This window comes from Solanum tuberosum, unplaced genomic scaffold, assembly GCF_000226075.1.
Source record: "Solanum tuberosum cultivar DM 1-3 516 R44 unplaced genomic scaffold, SolTub_3.0 scf00034, whole genome shotgun sequence".
Taxonomy (NCBI): domain Eukaryota; kingdom Viridiplantae; phylum Streptophyta; class Magnoliopsida; order Solanales; family Solanaceae; genus Solanum; species Solanum tuberosum.
In genome coordinates, this window is record NW_006238962.1 from 1,836,065 (window position 1) to 1,858,834 (window position 22,770).

Genomic DNA, 22,770 nt, shown 5'->3' on the forward strand with positions numbered 1-22,770 from the left:
ACATGCAGATCATTAACGATTTTAAATAAGACATTAGTTTATATAGCATGAAGTACATAAACCACATAATTCATAATTCTTAGAATACACGTAAAAGAAGAAGAGATAGTAATCTTATTTTGTTTTTGCCAAAATTTGAATAACTAGCCGTCTTAGCTCAGTGGTAGAGCGCGTGGCTTTTAACCACGTGGTCGTGGGTTCGATCCCCACAGACGGCGAGTAATCTTTATTTTTTAAATGATTTTTCTCTTCTATTAGCATTGATGTTGGTCTTTAATTTGTATCAAGGATTTTTCTTTTGAAAATTGGAACCCGATACCTCTAATAAAGCATCAATTTTTTTTAACGTATATCATACGATTCATCTTTTTCTATTCAATCATTCGATATTTGAAGTACATGAAGTTCGAGAGGAAAAATTATAAGTAACCACCTCACCACGTCACTCATATTCAAATATGGAAATGATATTGGAAAACAAGATGGTTGAAATAAAGTTGTACATCATTTGCTTTGCTTTTCTCAATGCAAGAAAGCAATTGAGATATTTTTTGCTTTTGACGTCCAATATTTCAAATTTAGTGGTTCGACTAATTGAACTCATCGATTCAATTAATCTTAATTCGTGTTGAACAGACTCATCAAAAGACTAATAATATGTTCGTCACTAAGAAATTCCTTATTCCTAATAAAAACTTATAAGTTACAAATAAACGATAATTACTAATTTTTAAATGCAAAAAGGTATAAAGAGAAGTTACATATTGTTTATTTGAAAAATACATTTGATAGCTAAAATAAGATATCAATGACAACATCAATGAGCTGACTTTGCTTTAGACACGCAAGTAAAGTATATGCAAATTGAAATGACAACATTCACAAATAATAAAGTAAAGAATAAAATCAAATTTGTGTAATATTTGCTTGCAGTATAGGTTTTTTTTTTTTATATAGTATAAGTTAAAATAGGATAAAAATTATGAAATTATCTACTTTATATTACTAATAAAATAAAAGATAAGTTGTCACGATATAATTATCTTCTTCAAACTTTAATATTGATAATCACGACAATCCCCAAACTAGAGTATATTCTATGTTTTTTTAAGAATATTAGTATTTTAATGTGTTCAAGCATCATCGTGAATCACGACTATGGAATTAAATTTTTGCTTTGTTTTATTTAAATAGAATATTTTTATTGAAGTAGTTTAAAAGGAAGAAGGATAGAACATAATAGGGACTGCATTTCAAAGTCATAAAAATGAAAAAGCAAATAATATTATAATTTAATTATCTATAGAAGATTGTTTGTCCATCAGTATTTTTATAAATTATTTTATTTCAGGATTAATTATTTTGGATAAATTATTTTATTATGTATATGAAATAATTTATTTTATCACTATGATATAATTGGTGAAATAAATAATCTAAAAGGTCGTTTGGTGTGATGGATAAAGAAAAATAATCTTAGGATAACTTTTTAGTACCCTCAATTCTTTGTTTGGTTACAAAGTGTGGGACAAGTTATCCCAAGATCAATAATTATGGTTGAGATAAGTTATCCCTACCTGTGGGTGGAATACTAATCCCGGAATAACTTATTCCAGGAGAAAAATATATGAAACAACAAAATTACCCTCTTTTATAAACAAACAACTTATTCTTAGAGGATTTTTTTTCGTAAACACACAACATACTTTTAGAAATTATGTCATGCATATTTGATAAACCAAACAAACCAATAAAAAAAAAATTCAACATAATTTATCCCATCATAATTAATTCCAACATAACTTGTCTTCAAACCAATCAACCCCTAAGTACTATCTAATATTAACCTTTAACCAAACCACAAGATAAATATAATCTCTATATTTTATCCCAAAATTATTATACCTTAGCCCTCACGCCAAACGACTCCTAATAGTTGCCAAATTCAAATTTTTAAAAATTTAAACCCAAAGTCACACTAGCAAAGCAATATTATATCAAACAAAATAATCATAATTAATTCTAACATAACTTGTCTTCAAACCAAACGACCCCTAAGTACTATCTAATATCTTTAACCAAACCACAAGATAAAATAATCTCTATATTTTATTCCAAAATTATTATACCTTATCCCTCACGCCAAACGACTCTTAATAGTTACCAAATTCAAATTTTTAAAAATTCAAACCCAAAGTCACACTAGCAAAACAATATTATATCCAAAAAATAATACTCCCTCCGTCCCATTTTATATGATGTACTTTGATTTGACACAAACTTTAAGAAAAATGGAAAGACTTTTAAAACTTGTGGTCCAAAATGAATGATAGAAATTTGTGTGGTTGTAAATCATTTCATTAAGGGTAAAAAAGACATTTTATAGGCAAATTGTTACTTAAAATAGAAATGTATCATTCTTTTTGGGACTGACTAAAAAGGAAAGTAAGTCATATAAATTGGAACAGAGGGAGTAATATAGAGTAGGTAGATCATTTGGCGTGAGAATTAAGAAAACTAGCAAAAGTAAAAGTTGCAGTATCTAAAAAAGTTTGAAATTATTTATACCTTGATAAATTCATATTAGTTTTCACTATTTTTTTTTGAATCGGCAAAAAAAAGATGTTGAAGACATCAGTGAAAGCTCGATATGAGACTGAAGCTGAAAAAGAAGCGGCAACCGGCGGCGCCACTGTAACTTTCAACGCCGGCAACTTTAAGCTCCGTGCTTCTATGACTGATGCTACAGTAATCAACGGTCCCAGCTTAAACGGCTTATCTCTCGCCGTTGAAAAACCTGACTCCTTCATCTTCGACTACAACGTCCCCAAAAATGTGCCGTGAATTTCTTCTCTTCATTTTCATGTTATTTGTTTATTATTATAATTAATTTTGTGCTAAATTTCAGTAGATCTTAGCCGTAAAATCGCCATGCCAGTTATAATTATCGGTGAATCGAAGCAAAAAATAGCTGAATCTGTCCAATTTATATGATACATTTCGAATTTCGAGAGTCAAATAGTATAATTTTGACTGTGCATTTGAGCATGATTTTTTTTTTTTTTTTTTACATATTTGTAAATTATTTAAAAAATATTATAAAACACAATAATTGACCGTCATAAAATCTTAGTCACATAAATTGAGACAAATGGAGTATTTGTTTTTGTGTTTTTGATAACCGTGATGTTTGGATCAACTTTCGGTTTACATTCCACCACCAATAGGTATAGACAGGTAGCTCTGTAAGATGTGAAGAAATTACCTAGTGTTTTTTTCTCCGTTGAGATTTGAACTTGACACCTTATGTTTCTCAATCGATTTTATTGACCAGTAGGCCACACTAACACGTGTATTAGTGTTGATTGAGTGCTCTTTAGGTGTATTTGTTTTTTGTTTGTTAATGGTAATTTACATTGGTTACCAAAAAAACATGTTATATTGAGCGGTTGAACGCTAACACTGGGTATGATTATCTATTTTTCGTGACAACAAGACTACTCTGCCACTTTCACATCAAATTGAACAAAACATGGTTAAAGTAGTTTATTTTTTTGGTCTAATTGAAGCATTTTGAAAATTTGGAATGCTTTTCTTAAGAGGAGGAAGAAAATCCAAAGAGTCCTCTTTTTATTTTTTGTACTATCATTTTTGTACTTGTTTAAAATTAGTATGGACTATTATTTACTATTATTTTTAGAATTTTTGTGATTTCAGGACTTCAAGTTTCAATTTATGAACTCAATTAGCGTTTTGGAGAAGCCATTGAATTTGAAGTACATTCACTCTAGAGGAGAGGACAAAACAACACTGGATGGGACATTGGTGTTTGATTCCGCGAACAAGTTGTCAGTCAGTCATAAGCTGGGTTCGGGAGGTTGTAAATTGAAGTATAGTTATGTTCATGGAGGACTCACAACTTTCGAGCCGAGCTATGATATAAAAGAGGATTCTTGGGATTTCGCAGTGTCGCATAAAGTTTATGGGAATGATGTTTGTAAGGCTACGTATCAGACACCGAGTAGGAATTTGGGGCTTCACTGGTCGAGGAGTTCTAAGCTAGGTGGATCGCTTAAGGTACAATTATTTTGTTGTTTGAGATATATCATTGATATAGACCTGAATAAAGCGGTAGATGATTTATATAACTCATACGATACAATTGATAGGTTGATCAGTATCTTCTTGGTTGCCTTGAGTGAGTAATAGAAGTAGCAATGATCTTGTATTGCAATTTAAATTTGATTGTTTTGTCTGATTCTAAGATTATTTTGTCAGCCAAAATCTTTTCCTTAGATTGTTTTGATTTGTACAAGATTTGATGGTATTTGATTGTGCTTGCTGTTTAAAATCCTTATAGGTGGACAAAGCATTGAAATTTGAAAGTATAGACGAGTTTTGAGAAAATCAATTACAAAGCTATCTTCTAGTATAAAATTGAAGAACCGGTTTTTTACTACACTAGTCCTATTAGAATGAACCATTTACTCCACTTTTGATGGGATGTTCCATAAGCCAAAAAATTGAATTAATGCCTGCCAGTCCGTTGTCATCCTTGCGGAATTCTCTTCAGTGCTTACACAGTGGAATAGTCCACAATAATAGAATTGTTAGCAATGGAAACAAGTAGGCTCGAGGAGTAGGAAGTGTGTTAAGGGGTTCATACATTAGGCGGTGGTGCACTGTCAAAATGCCTGTTTAATTTCGGTTTTCCATACTCTGCCTAGGGAGAGCCTTCCCATAGATGCCTCTTTTATAACACTTCTACATAAAACGAAAAATGAAACCAATATATCTTGGGCTAATGGTATGTTGGAGTATGTTGGAGTACCAAGTGGACGCGTACTTTCTTTGCACTACTTTGTTTAACAATGGGTCACTTGTTAATCATTTGAGGTGTTTGCTCTGCTTAAGACGTCTTTCCCCTCAGTCCTATGCCTGCAAGACATCACACATTTTTAGGGATTAGTCGGTTAGTAGTTTTCAAGGCTACAAGTTTGGGAAAATATGAAAGAACGGAGGTGGATTTCTGGATGACACATACCATCTTACAAGCAACTGTTATGAGCAAAATGAGTTATTCAACGCTTCCTCTTCCAGACTTGTGTCGTGAATTAAAAACATGCACCAGTTTATGTTAATTGTTTGATTTGTTGTTGATTCGCGTTCTGTGATTCATATCATGTTTGTGTGGCATGCCAAAAACATAGCAACTGATTTATAGTTTGCCAAATTCGTTGGTAATATGTTCTCTTTGTCTGATCTTTTGATAGCTAATGAAGAATCCAAAATATATACTACTATGCTTTTGTTATCGTGTTGTTGTTTCCCGTCACTGACATAAAAACAAATCTTGCCTCCAGGTTTCTGCATCTGTGTGTTTGGACGATGATGAACTTATTAAATTGCCAAAGTTAACTGCTGAGACTTCGTGGGACTTTGACTTGTAATTCTTTCTGTATTTTCATTTGATGATTTCATATAGTTGTTGTATTATTCACTAGTGTCCTGTTTAGTCTTTCCATGACAACTCAAAATTTATGATCAAGATTTGCCAGTACATTATACTGTAGAACTTCAGATTTCTTGATAAAGTGTATGTATATCTTAAAGATTGTTTCTGCTATACGCTCGACTCAAAAAACAACATCTACCTATTATAATCCCACAAATAGAAATTAGAGTCTATTTGTGGAGGGCGAGTATAGTGTATGAAGATTTTATATTATCAACTTCTTTTGAAAAATTAAATAAAATATGATGCAAATAATTTGTATTTATAATCCCACAAATAGAAGTTAGAGTCTATTTGTGGAGGGTGAGTATAGTGTATGAAGATTTTATATTATCAACTTCTTTTGAAAAATTAAATAAAATATGATGCAAATAATTTGTATTTATAATCCCACAAATAGAAGTTAGAGTCTATTTGTGGAGGGTGAGTATAGTGTATGAAGATTTTATATTATCAACTTCTTTTGAAAAATTAAATAAAATATGATGCAAATAATTTGTATTTATAATCCCACAAATAGAAGTTAGAGTCTATTTGTGGAGGGTGAGTATAGTGTATGAAGATTTTATATTATCAACTTCTTTTGAAAAATTAAATAAAATATGATGCAAAAAATTTATATTTATAATTATCATGTGCATAATTTTTTTGTGTTGAATAGGTTGTACTCTGCCGTATAAAGTTGAGCAAGTTGTCAACATTCATTGGTCCCATCTATAATTTATATGGATATATATAATAATAAACCAGTATTAATTCAATATGTGTGTGAGGTCAGTATTCAATTTTCTTTATTTAAGGACACTCCATCTAGATTGCTTCAAATTACGCTAGTGTTTGGTTATAGATTTCCAAATATTCTTGGCAAATATTATTTGGGTGAAAATTTGAGTAAAATTCATCATGTGTTTGACCATATTATTTAGGAAATATATTTCACTTTTTTAGACAAATATGATTTATATCCATAAGTTTTAAAAACTATCAAAACTAACCATAAGTTTATATTACAAGTCAATTGGATCTTCGTTGCAACAAATAACAAGTAGTGTCCATGACACTGGAGCAATGTGGTAGTTTGGAGTGAGTGTAGCAAGCATCATTCCATACATCGTAAAGTAGACAAAGCACATAACTTTGTTATCCTGAGCCAATTGTTCATCATTTTCATCAACAACCATATCATCAACTTTCATATTCATTGAATATTTCATCACTACTTTGGTGTTCACGTAAAAATTATGTAATATAACACAAACAATTACTATAGAGGGTGTTTTTGTAAAAGATAAAAGTTTGGTGTAAAATTTCTATTTTTAAAAGATCCCAAATAATGATATTTGACCGAAATACTAGAGAAAACTAGTATTTGAGATATTTGCCAAATAATGGCAAATTCTATGAACAAACACTATTTGCCAAATTTTTCCCCAAATATTATTTTGGAAATCTATGGCCAAACGAGTCCTACAACTGTCTCATTTCTATTTAAGATTTCAACTTTTTTTTTTTAATCAAGTGACATAAAGTTCAAATTTATTTTTATCAAAAAATATGTTATTATTAGGAGAAAATGTCACAACCCATACAATCTGGCATTGACCTAACTTATAAAGAACTTTAGGTTACTCCATTTTTTTAAAGGTTTTGGAATCGAATTTCACCAATATTCATTATAAAATGATATCATGTTATGAACTTGATACATAACTCAATCTGAAAATCAAGTTTAAGAAGTGAGGATTGCCTAAAACTTGATAAAAAAATAATTCTCCTCATGCCATTGATATGGTAGTCAACACCCCTCAACACCCATAGCTGAACATCTAGAGCGTGAACAATCTTGAGTATCAGGAATTGTGATGTGCCTTATTTTGATATCCCATTTCATTAAAAAACTTAAATTATTTGATAAAACACACTTTTATTATTTAATTATATTTTCAATATCGATCAATCAATTAAGAAAATTGCTAAATTTTTATAGAAATCGTCAATAAATCAATAACGCTTTTTTCGATTCAATTTTGAAGGTGGTACAACTAAACTCAAAAAACCCAAGGGAGTGAAGTCCAATTGCTTTAACAACATGAGGAGGGGTATCCTATAATTTAATCCAAATATGTTTTTTTTTTTTTTTTTTTTTTTTTTTTTTTTTTTTTTTTTTTTTTTTTTTTTTTTTTTTTTTTTTTTTATTTCTTTTTTTCTCCGTTTTTAATTGCTAACCATATATGTAAATATTCCAAAATTGAAAAGTCAAAACTCTTCATTGGTGATTATTAGGGTTTGTTGGTTGGGGAAGATTAACTGAGCCCTTTAGCTCAGCTCAAGAGAGAGAAAGAGAGAGGAGAGAGAAGCCTCCAACCTAACAAACTCAAGATTCATATGAAGGCAAATCAAGAAACACTTGGGGCATTCAAAGAACATATTATTTGGAGCTTTATCTCAAAAAAAAAACATATTATTTGGAGCTCTTAAGTTTTTTTTTTTTTGTTTGTTTGTGATTTTATATGGATTTTGTCATCTGGGTGTTTGCTTCCTGCAATTATTATTCATAAAGGTGCAATCTTTGAACCCTTCTTGTTTGTTTTTGTAATGGGTAGCTGCTTAAAGCTCTGATCTTTTTCATTTTTTATTGAAAATTGTTGAGTTTGTGTGATTATTGTGTTTGTTGTTCTCTTGTAGTTTGCATATACCTCCACGACGTAGTGGTAAGGTCTGGTGCACTATACCCTCTCCAGACCTCACCCGGTGTGATTTCACTAGGTATGTTGTTGTTGTTCTATAAAGGTGTGAAGTTTGGACCCCTTTATGTTTGTGTTTGCTTTGATTTTCGATGTCCATATTGTATATCGTGATCTCTTTCTTATGTTTAACTTCTGCCTATATGAGATTCACATTGCTGGGGTGCGATGCGTTCCTAAATTATTGAGTATTGGAATGAAACATGCCCAAATAGAGTAGAACGGATATACGAGATTTATATGAGTGATCCAACTAGATTAAGTTTAGAGAAAGAGTTTTGTACGCTATTGGTGGTGTGGAAGTGTATTATTTGCGTTGATTGAGGACGTGGATATTTGGGATTGACCACACTTAATGAATGATGCATGTTGAGTTTCTTAGTAGTGGGAATGGCAATGAGTTGTGGGTGGATTCAGATATGGATCTTGGAATTCTATCAAAGAAAGAAAAAATGTATTTATGGGAATGGATCAAGTTGAACCTGAATAGAGTGGTGTAGACGTATCATGTATATAACCAATTCCAACTAATTTGGAATTGGGGTTATCTGATAATATTATGGTTCTTTATTCTTTTTCTATGAGTGGGCTATGGCTTTAGATGATTAAGCAATAGTTTCTTCGTGCTCCTTTTATTTAATTTAGTTGGTTTTGTATTTGTGTGGCTCTTCTTGATTAATTTTAACTTTAAGATGAGATCAAATGATACTCTTCCAAACATAAACTACATATGCATTAATGTTTAATACTACTATTGAGTACAGTTAATTAACCAAAATATTCATGGTTTCTTTCTCATAATATTCTCCTTCATGTTCAGTAGGTGTCTGGATTCTCAAAGTTATATTGGAGAAGGGGGGTAGTGCATGAGTTGATGCTTGTTACTAAATGTACTGAGCGTAATGATAGTTTTTGTGTATAGTAGTGGTGGTTGTGTTTTTTCCTATAAAGAGGTCCAAGCTAATCAGCTGTGGTTAGTAAGCCGACATGCCGAGTAACTATCTTTTTAGATTAAGCCGGGCAGCTAGACAGGGACTCCAGAAATCCATTTCTGGGAAAGAAAGTGGGCTCCAGGATTCGGTTGAGATTTTGGTTGCCCAAGGGAGATTGTTGTTTGGCAATTCAAAGTGCTTCTATTCAGTACCATTTGCAAGACCAACTGACCTGAATGTGCTTGTCCGGCCTGGAACCTTAGCTGCCGCACAGACGAATTTGCACGTAGTAAACCAGAAAAAGAATATTTCTGTAGTTGGAGCTATTTCTCGTGCAGTTTCAATTCCTTCTGTGTCAGGGCCAGCATTTCACATCTGTGGCTATCACATTGATCGCGTGATATCGGACCCTGCTAAAAGTTTGTCTGACAGCGACTCTCACAAAGCACCTATGGAAATCTGTGGTTCTCGAACTTCTCCTCCTGGCTGTTCCTCAAGCAAAATGACTTCAAGACATCTCAATGCTGTTCTTTCTGTAAATAATCCTATTACCTCTTACAGCAATAAAAGCTTTGATAATTGTAGAAAAGCCAGCATGAGTTTGAGAAATAAAAATCAGCCCAACAACTTTTTACTTTACGGATATTTCGCATACAATGTAGCAAAGAGACGGGGAAATTCTAATCTATATGCAGGCTTTGGTTTGATGGGGTTCCATACTTCATCAACTGCTTCTTCTTCTACTGGCACTGCTCATGATGTGTCATTTGGTAACTCTACGTGTGGGGTGCAGCTCTCAAGTTCAGCGGATTCATCTGAACAGTATGCTTCCTTTCATAACTTTCTATTCTTATTCAACCTTGTATAGCTGAAATACAGGGAATTCATGTCATTTCATACAATACAAAAAGAGAAATATGCAAACTACATATGTGGAAGTGAAGGAATTATTATTGACTTGAACACTATCCTCAGTAGGTAGAAACTTGAAACATCTTGTTGTTAAATAAATTTAAGGAAATTGGTGTGAGTAGTGCTTAAATTTTTGAAAGTATTAGAAGTCCTTGGAATGTAGTGTTATATCCATAGTTTATATCAGAAGAAAATTCAAGAACTCAAGGGTTGAGAAAATTTGCCACCTTATGAACTTCTGCACCTGAAGTAGATTAAGAATTGAAAGAAGTCACGTGTTAGATTGCGTCGGTTGGGATAATATTTTCTTTTATTTGCCTGTGCTTCAAAACCATATATGCCAATATCACAATTTGGAAACTAAAAAGGAAAACACAGAAATGACTTGAGAAGTATTAGAATGTTAGACCTTAGATGCTCCTCAACTATCTTTGGTTGAGGCATTGTTGTTAGTGCTGTCTGTTATGAGAAAATATTAGATGCTTAATACAATTTATCTACCACCATGAGCAAGCTACTAGCTAATTTCAAAGTTGGAACTTGAGTAAAAAAGTACTATGTAAAAGTTAAAATCATCCTGAAAGTTTCTCAAGGCTAGCTACTATGAGGAAAAAAAACAAAATTCAAAGCTCTGACAAGCTTATCTCTTGTTCGAAACCTTTCTTTGAGCTGGCATCCATCTCTGTGGAAGATTAGTTGGATTTATATGATATCCCACTTATTTGTATAGAGGAAAGTGTGGCTTACCTAATACCTTTTGCTATAGAGTACCGATATTTTTGCATAGTCATTATGTAGATCTCGAACATTTTGTATATTCTCTCCTTCATGTTCTGTAGATTGCTTATCAAAAGAATATATTGCATTTACTTTTACATTGAAGTGAGAAGTCTTTCTATTCATTCCTATAGTTGCTTTGGTCCAATTGCAGGAATATCTGCATTGACAGAACCCTGAAACTAAATTCCGGATCATGTTACCTGCCTCATCCTGATAAAGAAGATACTGGTGGAGAGGATGCTCATTTTATTTGCAGTGATGAACAAGCAATTGGTGTAGCTGATGGTGTTGGTGGTTGGGCTGATCTTGGTATTGATGCTGGGAAGTATGCACGAGAGCTAATGTCGAACTCAGTGGCCGCAATTCAAGATGAGCCTAAAGGTTCAGTGGACCCAGCCAGAGTCCTCGATAAAGCTTATACATGCACAAAAGCCAAAGGTTCCTCAACTGCCTGTATAATTGCCCTCACAGATCAGGTACATGTGCAATTCTCAGCCATTGTTGGAGTATGTATTCTTTTGAGTTTGGCCATTGTTAGACTTATCATTTTTTTTCTCTTCCCAGGGTCTGCATGCTGTTAATTTAGGAGATAGCGGATTCATAGTGGTCAGAGATGGATCTACTGTTTTCAGATCCCCTGTGCAGCAGCATGATTTCAATTTCACATATCAACTAGAGAGTGGTAATGCTGGTGACTTACCAAGTTCTGGAGAGGTTAGTGATGCCCCATTTTCTAAATACTATGTAGAACTTGGTTTAGAGCTTATGTTTATCGGAGTCTGGAAAATTTGTCATACTCAAATCAAAGAGTGTTACCTTTATTCAGTCTTCTGTTACGACTTTTCTATGTTATTAGGAGAGCACAGTGTTTTGGTTTCATTGTTTTAAGTTGTTCCTGTACAGTTCCTTGTAATTACTTTTTTTAGTTAAACATAGTATGGAGAGATGCATTTCTTCATGGTTTAGTCCTCATAGATGTGAATCATGAGAAGTGTACCATGTTTTAGACATATTTTTTCTTTTTCTAGTATTAGCTCAAATTCCCCTCATGGTTCTTGTCCTCTCTTTCTTTTTTCTAGTTGTGACAAATGCCATTTCTTTTCAGTTATCGATCAGAACTTCTTGGTAATGTCAATGGCATTCTGTCTTGTGATCACTATATTTCTTTTTAAAGGCATTCATCACCCCTCCTCCAAAAAAAAGAAGAGAAAATCCGTTGCTCATTCTTTTATCGGTTGAGCAGAAATCGCAGTATCAACTGAATTGTTTATGTCGGTTCAGGACTCAAATTGTTCCTTCAACGGGTTCACTGTGGATGCCTCCAATTCATTTAGTTGTAGCACAATTCTCTCTTAATCTGAATGACTTGCCTGTGCTGCAGGTCTTCAAAATACCAGTGGCACAAGGAGATGTTATAATAACTGGTACTGATGGGTTGTTTGACAATTTGTACAACAATGATATTAATGCAATTGTTGTTCATGCAACGAGAGCTGGCTTAGGGCCACAGGTGACAGCTCAGAAGATAGCTGCATTAGCTCGGCAAAGAGCACAGGATAAAAACAGGCAGACCCCTTTCTCTTCTGCAGCTCAAGAAGCTGGGTTCCGTTACTATGGCGGGAAGCTGGACGATATAACTGTGGTTGTGTCCTACATAAGCAGTGACAGAAATGTATGAGCACTCTGTATTTTTGCCACCTCTCCTCCTTTTATTCTCGACAGCTTGTAGGATTTAAGTTCTTTATTTGCTTACATTTACAAAAAAAATTCTTGCATGGAAATGACAGGCATCACTTCACTTCTCTGGATGTGCTAAATTGTTCTATCATACTTCTACACAAAAAGGCTGTGCCAAACCTTTCAAACACACACATCCTCTTTTATTTCTCTCTAAATATAAACTTTACTACCTGTGAAGAGTGCTGCATTTTGTATCACTTCATGCTTATGTTGCCCTACTCTTCATTTAAGTTTGTTTTCATTCCAACATCACCTACGGAGCATGCCATCTTAATTCTTTGATGTCATCTTTAGTGCACGTTTGGTATTGTTTTAGAAGGTTCAGTTATTATGATGTGGTTGCTGTTTTGATTGATCTAAGTTTTTCTCTCAATTTTTAATGGTTTTCAATAGATACAGATCTCAATTTTTAATGGTTTTCAATAGATATAGAAAGTCCTAGTTCTTACTGTTTCATATCAGCGTTTTACAAAAACTCTCATCATGTTGACTTATCATTCAACATGGCCTCACTTATCAAAGCATTGTTATGAAGCACCTTTTCAACGAGTTCTGTGTTGTATTTCAAAAAAAGTAGAAGCTGTAGCTTACTCTCGTGTACGGTTTTATAGAAAATGGAAACTGATGCCTCTCTTGTCCCGTGATGTGCAGGAAAGATCCAACAGCTTAAAGATGTAGTTGAGAGCTGAGCTTTGATTTCTTGCTTTGGATCGCTTGGCTTTGGTCTACAGCCTACAGGTTTTAAGCTCCATTTGAAGAGGGTCAAATCTTTGCTTATATCGTGTGAAATGTCTCGAAGATCACTTTTACTTCTGATGCACTAGCTTCTTGGCAATTTACCTCCTCTTTCCCACTCCATGCTTTACACACACCCAAGCGAAGAAGGTAGATCGCAAACAACTCCCTCCCTCCCTCCCTCCCCCCTCTCCCGTTAGGGGAAAGATCATACGAGTGCTGATCATGTATATGGAATAGATGTAGACAGAATGGTGCTCCTATATATGGTGCTTGATTTAGGAATTATCTTTCTGGAAATATGTTGGTTTCCCATAGAATTGCTAGTTAGGACATACAGTAACTTGCAGCATTAAGCTTTCTTCAATTCTTGGAAACCAACTTCTGTTATCTTTTTCCAGTGTAATAGTATTCTTGGACATGATTTTCCCACTGGCTGTAAATAAATGAGTATTTCTCCTTTGTTTCCTATGTTTATCTTTTTTTATTTTCGTTTTCTTTGTTCAGATTCGCTTGTCTAAGACTCGATCTTGGTACTAGTACATACCGATCATCGCGACCCTTTGTCCCCGCCATTGTAGCATGTGTGTTGTAGTACAAGTCACAATTATGTAAAAAATAATAATTCTAGTACTACATTTCTTTGATTTATACGAAAATATATAATAAGTTACCTATCAAATTATTCAAACATATCTCAATTATACACTCTAATTCTAGACTAAGTAGGAGGAGCAATACATGTGAGTTTTTGGTGCAAAGTTTGGTACTCTACCTCTCTCATTACACTTTTTGTTTCTCGAGATTTATATGGTATGAAATTTAATTAAGTAAAATGATTTTTTATATTAATATCACACTTTTCGATAAACTAAAAATATTGCATAAATTGAAAGGAAAGAGGTATTTTTATTTTTTAAAGCAATCATACGAGTTTTTGGGTGTGTTCGATATGAAAGTAACATGTTTTTTTTTTTGACACAACTTTTTCATATTTGGTACGTAAACAAAAAATATATACAATCTAGATAAACATTATGAGAAGTGGACATGATGTAGCTGGAATGAGGGTGAGGAGAAAGAACACAATGAATATGAAATAAACTATTTAAACAATCTTTACTAGCTTTGATTGTATCCGTACCCAAACTTCTAGCTCCGGCTCTCCCTCCATATAACACAATCTTTTAGTTAAATATCTCTACAACAATCATAGTCAAGATAAAATTATTGGACTTTTGCAACATTTTCTTTTGAATGCAATTGCATAGAAATTCAAGTGGATCATTCTCAATCATATAAACAACTTATTTGCTACTCCATAAAAAAAAAATAGTCTTTCCACTACTTGACTTTAATCTTTTCTTTTTTCTCTCTGTGGAAAAATGAGACTTTAAATCATCTCAAGAATCAATAAAATACCACAAAATTTCAACTTTTTATGTGTGGAGTTTTGATATTTTGCAGCTAAAATTTTACAGAAATCCAAATGGGGACTCCAAGTTCAAGAATTGGTGCAGCAATTGCAATAGGTGTTGTTGTTGGTTGTGTTTTTGCTATCTTTTATCCCTATGGATTCTTTTCTTCTAATCCACCACCTAAATCTCATCCTTTGTTTAAATATGATGTTTTGGTAAGTCACTCTGCACTAATTTCTCTGTTATTCGATACACTAAGCTCTTGTTATGTGTGGGATTTGAGAAAGAGTATGACCATAATGGTCTATTGTACCTCATCTTAGGTAAGATACTGTTTTCACGACTCGAAATAAGTTTTTCTTTTGACCATATTGTTCTTTTCATGTCTTAATTTTTGTGAGTTATAGTGTTTTTCACTTTGTTTTTAAATATATATTACCCTTCAGGATGACCCAGTGATTTGGCCTTAGGACTTTCATGTTGGAGGTCTCAAGTTTGAAACCCCTTGTCAGCGAAAGCAAGGGTTTGCCTTCTCCTTTTGGGTCGAGCTCGTCACATCGGGCTTGCCTAGTGCGGGTTACCTCTCTCGTGTGGTTTGCGAGCTATTGTATAGGAGTGGAGGTTTTACCCTGTGCGCACCAAAGAATAGCGGCTGCTGGTTTCCCTTGTCATCAAAATAATAGATTCCATGTCTAAATTAACGAACTTTTGACTCTCGAAATCTAACTGGTGTCACATAAACTGGGATAGAGGTTGGAGCTAGGGAGTGTTTACTTTACATCAGATGCTTATTATTATCTCCTTTATTTTTGTTGTTGAGGTGGGATATGAGATGCAGAGTTACAATAAGAGACAGATTATTGAATATTGTAGTGAAATTGGTCTGAGTAGAGTGGATCAGATATAGATGATAAGTATAATCGAATCTGAGTAGTTTAGGATTGAGGTCTAGTCGATCATCGATTCATGCGTTGATATGTGATTAGGTGTTGATAGTTTAAGAGTTGAGGAGATTTTGGTTATGATACTATCTTGAGCAACAGTAAAGTTGTCTCCATATAACATTATAGGTCTTGGTTTCGAGATATGGAATCAGCCAGTAATGCTTGTGTTAGTGTAGACTGCTTACATTGTACCTTGTTAGGGTGCAGACCTTCCCTGGCTCCTTGTAGGAGCGTGGGATGGTTCATCCACCGAGCTATCCTTTTATTGACAGTGTCTGCATTCAGCCCCGTTCTCATTTCTCATCTTTCTGAAAGATGAGGCATTTAGGCATTATGTCTATATTCATATGCTGCATACAATTCTGAGTATTGACGATAAACACTCCATGACTAGTATCTTTTCTACATGTGACATTTGGTATAACGGCCAAAATGTCGTTTGATCAGTGTTGAAGTCTTCTCTATGTATGTCTGTTTTAACTTTTGAGATCTAATTCACAGATCGAGTCATGGTCGAATGAATCCACAGAGTGGATGAACATGTTGAGATCATACATTAGGAGGTTGTCGGAGAAGAATGCAGAGTTGCAGAAGCAAGTAAAAGAACTAAATGAAAAGCTTCAGATAGCCGAGCAGGAAAAAAGCCGTGCACAGGAGCAACTTGTATTGTTAGGTGAGCCTAAAAAAGCTGCTCCGTTTGGCAAAGTCAAGAGTACGAGAACTAACCGTCCTGTCCTTCCAGACGAATCAGTGAACCCAAGACTAGCTAAGATATTGACAAAGGTCGCGGTAGGGAAAGAGGTCTTGTACTTGCCAATTCAAATGTGAAATCCATGCTGGAAATGTGGTTAACCAACGTTAAAAGGGCTGGTATACCAAATTATCTGGTCGTTGCATTGGATGATGACGCTGTAGATTTCTGTAATGAAAACGGGGAGAGACACTGATGAGACTGTCGATTTTATTGTTAAAAGTGGAGGTAACCATGCCATGTCAGGATTAAAGTTCCGAATTCTGAGAGAGTTCTTGCAGCTTGGCTACAGCGTCCTGCTTTCTGATGTCGACATTGTGTATCTACAAAATCCTTTTGATCATCTATACCGCGATTCGTCCAATGGTCACAACAACATGACAGCTTATGGTTACAACGACGTCTCTGATGAAGCTGATATGGGTTGGGCTCGATACACTCATACAATGAGGATATGGGCTATATCTGTCCAACGATTCCTGCAATTGAACTCTTGGATCGCGTTGCTAACAGGCTCACTCAGGAGCCAAATGCTTGGGACCAGGCTGTTTTCAATGAAGAGTTAGCCTTTCCATCATACACCGGGTACATTGGACTCTATGCTTCTAGGAGAGTAATGGATTTCTACTAGTTCATGAATAGCAAGACCCTTTTCAAAATCATACGAAAAAATTCGAATTTGAAGAAGTTGAAGCCAGTTGCAGTTCATATAAATTACCATCCAGATAAGCTTTATAGAATGAAAGCAGTTGTTGAGTACTATGTTTATAGCAAACAAGATGCTTTGGTTGCATTCCCAAATGGTTTCAGATTGATAGCTACTTTTATTTTTTTAAAATGACGGTGGTGTCTGGACCAGCATATACGTGCACCTGAACTATTCCACTCGGTACCTACTACCTTTTCTTTTTCTTGTAATATCAATGTGTTATATCAAGTTTGTCACTTACCTACTCGTGGCGGATGTTGAACACTAGTATCAGCTTTATCTGAATCTAATACTTTTGATGCACATGTATTGGTGTAAACATTTATAAAAAAGTTTTTGCAAGCAAATGGTAGATACATGAATTCATAGCTTAAAGAAAAAAAGGTTAAATACTAAAAACTTAAAAGTTAAACCTACAAAAAGCTCAAATCCTAAATCCGATTCTGGTTAGTCGAGTAATACAACATAGACCAAAAGCCATCAAAGTCATACCACTAAACTAAATCTACACTTATTGACGGAAAAAGATTTACTATTACCCAGTAACTTCAAAATCCTGAATCTGTCTCTGTCTACTTTGCAACAGAATCTCCTTGAGAAACCGGAGTCTCGGGATTGACAAAACTGACACCATCACCATCACCATTATTGCTATTATTATTATTATTATTATCGGGAAGCTTAAAAAACAGGTAAAAATGAGATCCATCTTTTACCCCATACTCCACAAGGGAAATTTCATCGTCATTCAACATGATTGAATCTCCATTTCCTGTATCCAACATGAGAATCAAACGATTCTCTGGAAGTTTCTCTTGATTACTTATTTCTTTTTTCAAATCTGCCACAGATGTATCTTTGGCTACTCGAATATGAAATAGTGTCCCTGTTAATATTTGTATCACTAAATTCATTTTCTTTGATTTTCATTTCGAATGAGTGTTAAGAGATTAAAAAGAAAGAATGAAAAAAAAATAAGCATAGAGATTGCATGGTTGAAGAAGTTTGTTGCATTTGCATTACCTAAAAAATAGGTAGTTGTGAGACATAAGGAGTCATGCTAATTCAAAATCTTTAATAAGTTAATTTGAGTTTAATAGATATTTGTGAAAGGCATAAGTGTTTACTATTTGAGTAAAAAGTGATTCAAATTGATAAATAAACTAATTTTATTGGGGTTTGATTTCGTTTGGTTTTACATTTTTTTGAAATTAGTTAAACTGATTTGATATTGATTTGAATTTTTAGATTTTTGTTTGTCATTCTATATTTGATACTATTAATATACTTTTGTAGAGTACAATCAAACCTTTCGCATAATGCATCTAGTAATGACATGATTAAGAATATCACACTTTTTAAGAAAATTATAAAATTGCTTTAATAAGAAAATGTTTCTAATATAATTTTCATAGGTCACTACAAAAGTGTGCATAGTGAAATAATCCCCCTTCAATATTTCCATTACTAAATTCATTTTCTTTCATTTTGCTCATGGAAATTATTTGGAAATAATTATTTTAAATTATTTGTCATTTTTGAAGTTTGAGATAAAAATAATTATTATTTTTCATTTACCCTTAGAATAAATCACAACGAACCTAAAAATCTTGGACAATTGTTCTTTTTTGTTTATCGTTTTCCTTAGTTTCTCTTTGAGTGTAGTTTATATATATATATTTTTAAAAGAATACACGACCATGATAAGTTGTATGACTTGATGACTATATCGTTAATTATTTAGCCTAATATTGGTAATTTCTGACTCGTACTCTATGGAAATAATAGTAATAACATTAACGTACATTTAATAAGTTAATTGAGTTTAATAGATAGCTATGTGAGGTGGAGTGTTCACGGGATAAGAATTGATTCAAATGAAAGAATCAAATCAAACCGATTAATACTAATTTGATTTAATTTTTTTAATTTAAAACTATTTTTTATAGCTATATTATAATTTATTTTTTGTATTTACCAAACAACATCTATGTTAGATTTTACAAGAACATAAGTAAAAGATAAATTTGGTCATCAAATTAATAAATTCAAATTATTCGTTGAATTAAAAAAGACAATAAAAAAATCACATGTGAAAAATATCAAATACACCTCTTAACTTTGCGAAAGGATCAAATACGTCTTTGAATGTTATTTGATTAAAAGTTTTAAAAATAACTCTAAAAATTATTTTTTCATTTTCATTTGCCAAAACAAATATATATATGATATTTGTGTAACAATAATGGTATTTATGAGCCATTTATTAAATGATATATCAACTCTATATCGCAAAATTGAAGAGTATGTTATGTCCATTTTCCTTTTTTTTTTAAAATTTGAATTGGTTTAATGAAAATTTTGCCAACATTGATCTCGACACTCACATTTAATTTGACAAATAGATATATATTTTGTTAATTGGTATTTATTTGCTAATAAATAACCATTTCTACATGACCTATCTTAAAATGTTTTAGGTTATTTGAAGATCAACTTTAATAAAGCACATTTACCGTATTTGTGTGTATATTAATCCCATATATTCAGTATCAATTTCATTTATTTAGTGTATTTGCAATATCTAGTGTACTTATGTAAATAGTTACAAATTAATTTTGAGAGCTCACTGATATATTTACTATATTGTGTGATGTATTAGTAAATTTATGCATAAATATATCTATATGATACCAAATTTGTGATGTATCAAGTGTATTTATACATAATTACATACTAAAAAAAAGAAGAAGACGGTTATAGTTATCCAAATACATAGATACATGTGACTAATGTAATTATACCTTAATTAGTGACCCTTCAATGACTATTCGATATTCATTACATAACAGAAAGAGGGTGAGAGAGGAGAGAGTGAGGGAGAGCAGAGAGTATACTTTATAGATTATAAACAAACATTTCACATAATGTATCTGTTAATGACATAACAAAGAACATCACACTTTTAAAAAAAAATGAAATTGTTTTAAAAGAAAATGTTTCTAATTCAATTTGCATATTTGTGACATGTTTTTTGTTCCCTTTAAAGTTTAAAGCCAAATAAGTCATTCATCACATTGACAACATAGAAAAATATAAAATTAATTTTAATGATAGCAATATGAGTTATTTTTTAAGTTCACTGAATATTTAAATATTGTCTTGAAATAAGTTGACATTAACACTATAAACTAACTTAAAAATTAATTATATTTCCAACTAAGAAATTAGAAGTTTTGAGATTTCTTGAATTCTAGATAGTAATAAGGACAACAATTCACAGTGATAATCCAAAACAATATAATTTAGCAATTGCTCAATCCAAAACAATTCATTTACAATGTCTAAAGAAAGAAAAAGAAAGAAGATACTTGTACTTATGTACTGTTGTAACGTAGATCTTGTCGACATTTTACCTTTTTATTTTTCGTTTTTTCCTTATCAAGACAGTGACTAAACTTAGAATAGATATATTGCAGAAAATTTTCTTTTCTTTAATTAGTGGAAAATAATGAGTAAAAAAAATAAACTAACAAAGCTAATCATGAAATTTTTCCAAAAAATAAATTCATCCATCCTTTTTATTGCTTTTTTAAAATAAAACTAATTTGGTAATCAATTAAATAGTCGAAGATTTATCAGAAACGACTTCTTTATCTTTCATGGTAGGAATAAAGTTTGTGTACGTTCTATCCTCCTCAAACTCCACTTGTCATATTACACTAGATATATATTGTTGTTGTCATTTGTTTGGTAATCAACCAATTAGTCGAGTGTGTATCGGAACGATCAATCTTTCTATCTCCCAAAACTGCAGGGATAAGGTCTGTGTATACTCCATCCTCTCCAATCTCCAGACCACATTGATGATATTACACTGGGTATTTTGTTATTGTTGTTTGTTGGGTAATCAATCAAATAGTCGAGAGTCTATCGAAAAACTATCTCTCTACTTTACAAAAGTAGAAATAAGATTTCATTACTATATACACCAACATCATACCCTATTCAAAATCTATTTGCGAGATTATACTGAATATATATTTTTGGATAATCAATCAAAAGTAATTTTAACCAAAAAAAGAAAAACAGTTTTGGTAAAGTATAGATAATATTTCAAGTTTAAATTAGTAGAATCTAACGTCTTTAAACTTTATAATTTTGTCTAAATTGCATTGATTTAGCATCTTTTCAAAAGGAAACGTAAACTTCACTAAAGTACAATAAAATTATGCCTTTTAACAAGTTATAATCGACTATACATATAACTATAAAAAATTATCTATATTCCATTTTTGGTTAAATTTACATTAATTAAGAATACGTAGGTATTTCGAAACAACTTATTAATACTATAATATTAAACAAAAAATTATTTTATTTTATTTTAATAGTATATAATTCCAAATATGCCTACTTTTCTTTTTTAGTCCTTTTCCTTTTGCTGTTGTCATTTCACAAGCTTCAACTTAGCTTGTCCTTTACTCAATTGTAACTTTGCTTTGTCTAATTTAACTTTATTCCAGCTGCAGTAAAAAACCAACAGGAAAAGAATAAGTATAAAAACAAGGCCTCCTTTTTTTTTTTTTTTTCTTAATGTTTAATAATATATGTTAAATTGTAGAAAATGTTTTTCTAAAATGATTATTTTCGATCGAAAGTCATTACCGATGAGAGTAATGTGTACACAAACATTATTCCTATCTGGTTAGTGGGTAGCCATCTTGGGAGTTAGAGAAGTTGTTTTTGATAGACTTGTTGTTCAAGAAAAAACATAATAAAGTAGTCCCAGAAAAGGAATAGCAGAAGTGAGGAAGCCACGACAAAATATTAAAGATAACATGACAAAGTAAATCGAAAGTCATTACCATTTTTCAAAAGTATTAAGTAATTAATGCTTTTATTAAACTTAATTATTTTTTATGTGTAATTCTAAATAATATTATAAAATATATTATTCTCAAACTTCAATTAGGGATTGTTTGGTTGTTGGTTATTCATGTATTAATTATTTTATCTTTTTACTTTGCAAAATATAATAAATAAATTTACTCATAGCTTAATTATATTTCAGTTATGTGTGGAATTGTAAACTGGTAACCAAACATCGTACTTGATGTGCTAGATTTTATACACAATAACTAAAATACTACTAAGCATAATGTTAATTATATTAATTCTAATATATGAATAATTCACTTATTAACCAACAATCAAATCAAGAGGCATGTGCATAAAGGTCTACTCGGCCATAAAAGGGATGGTATATAAGGAACAAATATGCTTTCGATAAAAAAATTAAAATGTATGTGTACATCTTATCTTAATGTATTAAAGAAATCTTTGATTGATCCATACTTTTCTTCGTCTCGACGGTGAAGCACCTATTCACACCATAATAATGATACACAACTTTGGACATGACTACCGACCTAATAACCTATCACCCCACCTCATACGAAAGGCCCGACATCTAGAGCATGAAAAAATTAATATGGGAGCACATAATCAGTAATCGGTAAATGATAATTGAGATGAACGTTTCTATGATATCATGTAAAGAAGTGAATTTTGATTTTGACTCAAGCCA

The 22,770-nt window shown here is 32.3% G+C and overlaps 3 protein-coding genes, 1 non-coding gene and 1 pseudogene across 7 annotated transcripts; 4 read left to right on the plus strand and 1 right to left on the minus strand.

Annotated features, from left to right (window-relative positions):
* The first annotated feature begins 146 nt into the window (after positions 1-146).
* TRNAK-UUU (transfer RNA lysine (anticodon UUU)) lies at positions 147-218 on the plus strand. The gene has a single exon. It is a non-coding gene; the product is annotated as a tRNA-Lys (tRNA).
* A 2,269-nt stretch (positions 219-2,487) lies between these two features.
* On the plus strand, positions 2,488-5,626 carry LOC102595398 (outer envelope pore protein 24A, chloroplastic-like). Its single transcript, XM_006342529.2, has 3 exons — positions 2,488-2,835; positions 3,718-4,077; positions 5,364-5,626. The coding sequence occupies exons 1-3, from the start codon at positions 2,623-2,625 to the stop codon at positions 5,448-5,450; spliced, it is 660 nt and encodes a 219-aa protein (XP_006342591.1). The 5' UTR covers positions 2,488-2,622; the 3' UTR covers positions 5,451-5,626.
* Positions 5,627-7,752: 2,126 nt separating this feature from the next.
* LOC102595725 (probable protein phosphatase 2C 55) lies at positions 7,753-13,829 on the plus strand. 4 transcript variants are annotated; one of them, XM_006342530.2, is made up of 7 exons: positions 7,753-8,075; positions 8,201-8,281; positions 9,080-10,013; positions 11,035-11,359; positions 11,448-11,597; positions 12,265-12,555; positions 13,275-13,829. In XM_006342530.2, the coding sequence occupies exons 3-7, from the start codon at positions 9,247-9,249 to the stop codon at positions 13,299-13,301; spliced, it is 1,560 nt and encodes a 519-aa protein (XP_006342592.1). In that variant the 5' UTR covers positions 7,753-8,075; positions 8,201-8,281; positions 9,080-9,246; the 3' UTR covers positions 13,302-13,829. The 4 variants fall into 4 exon arrangements, with proteins under 4 accessions (XP_006342592.1, XP_006342593.1, XP_006342594.1 ...); XM_006342531.2 differs by having other exon boundaries at positions 9,083-10,013; XM_006342532.2 differs by lacking the exon at positions 8,201-8,281.
* An 860-nt stretch (positions 13,830-14,689) lies between these two features.
* LOC102596721 (arabinosyltransferase RRA2-like) lies at positions 14,690-17,500 on the plus strand (annotated as a pseudogene).
* Positions 17,501-17,752: 252 nt separating this feature from the next.
* On the minus strand, positions 17,753-18,094 carry LOC102580147 (uncharacterized). The gene has a single exon (XM_006342652.1). It carries the CDS (start codon positions 18,092-18,094, stop codon positions 17,753-17,755), a length of 342 nt encoding a protein of 113 aa, XP_006342714.1.
* Positions 18,095-22,770: the final 4,676 nt, after the last annotated feature.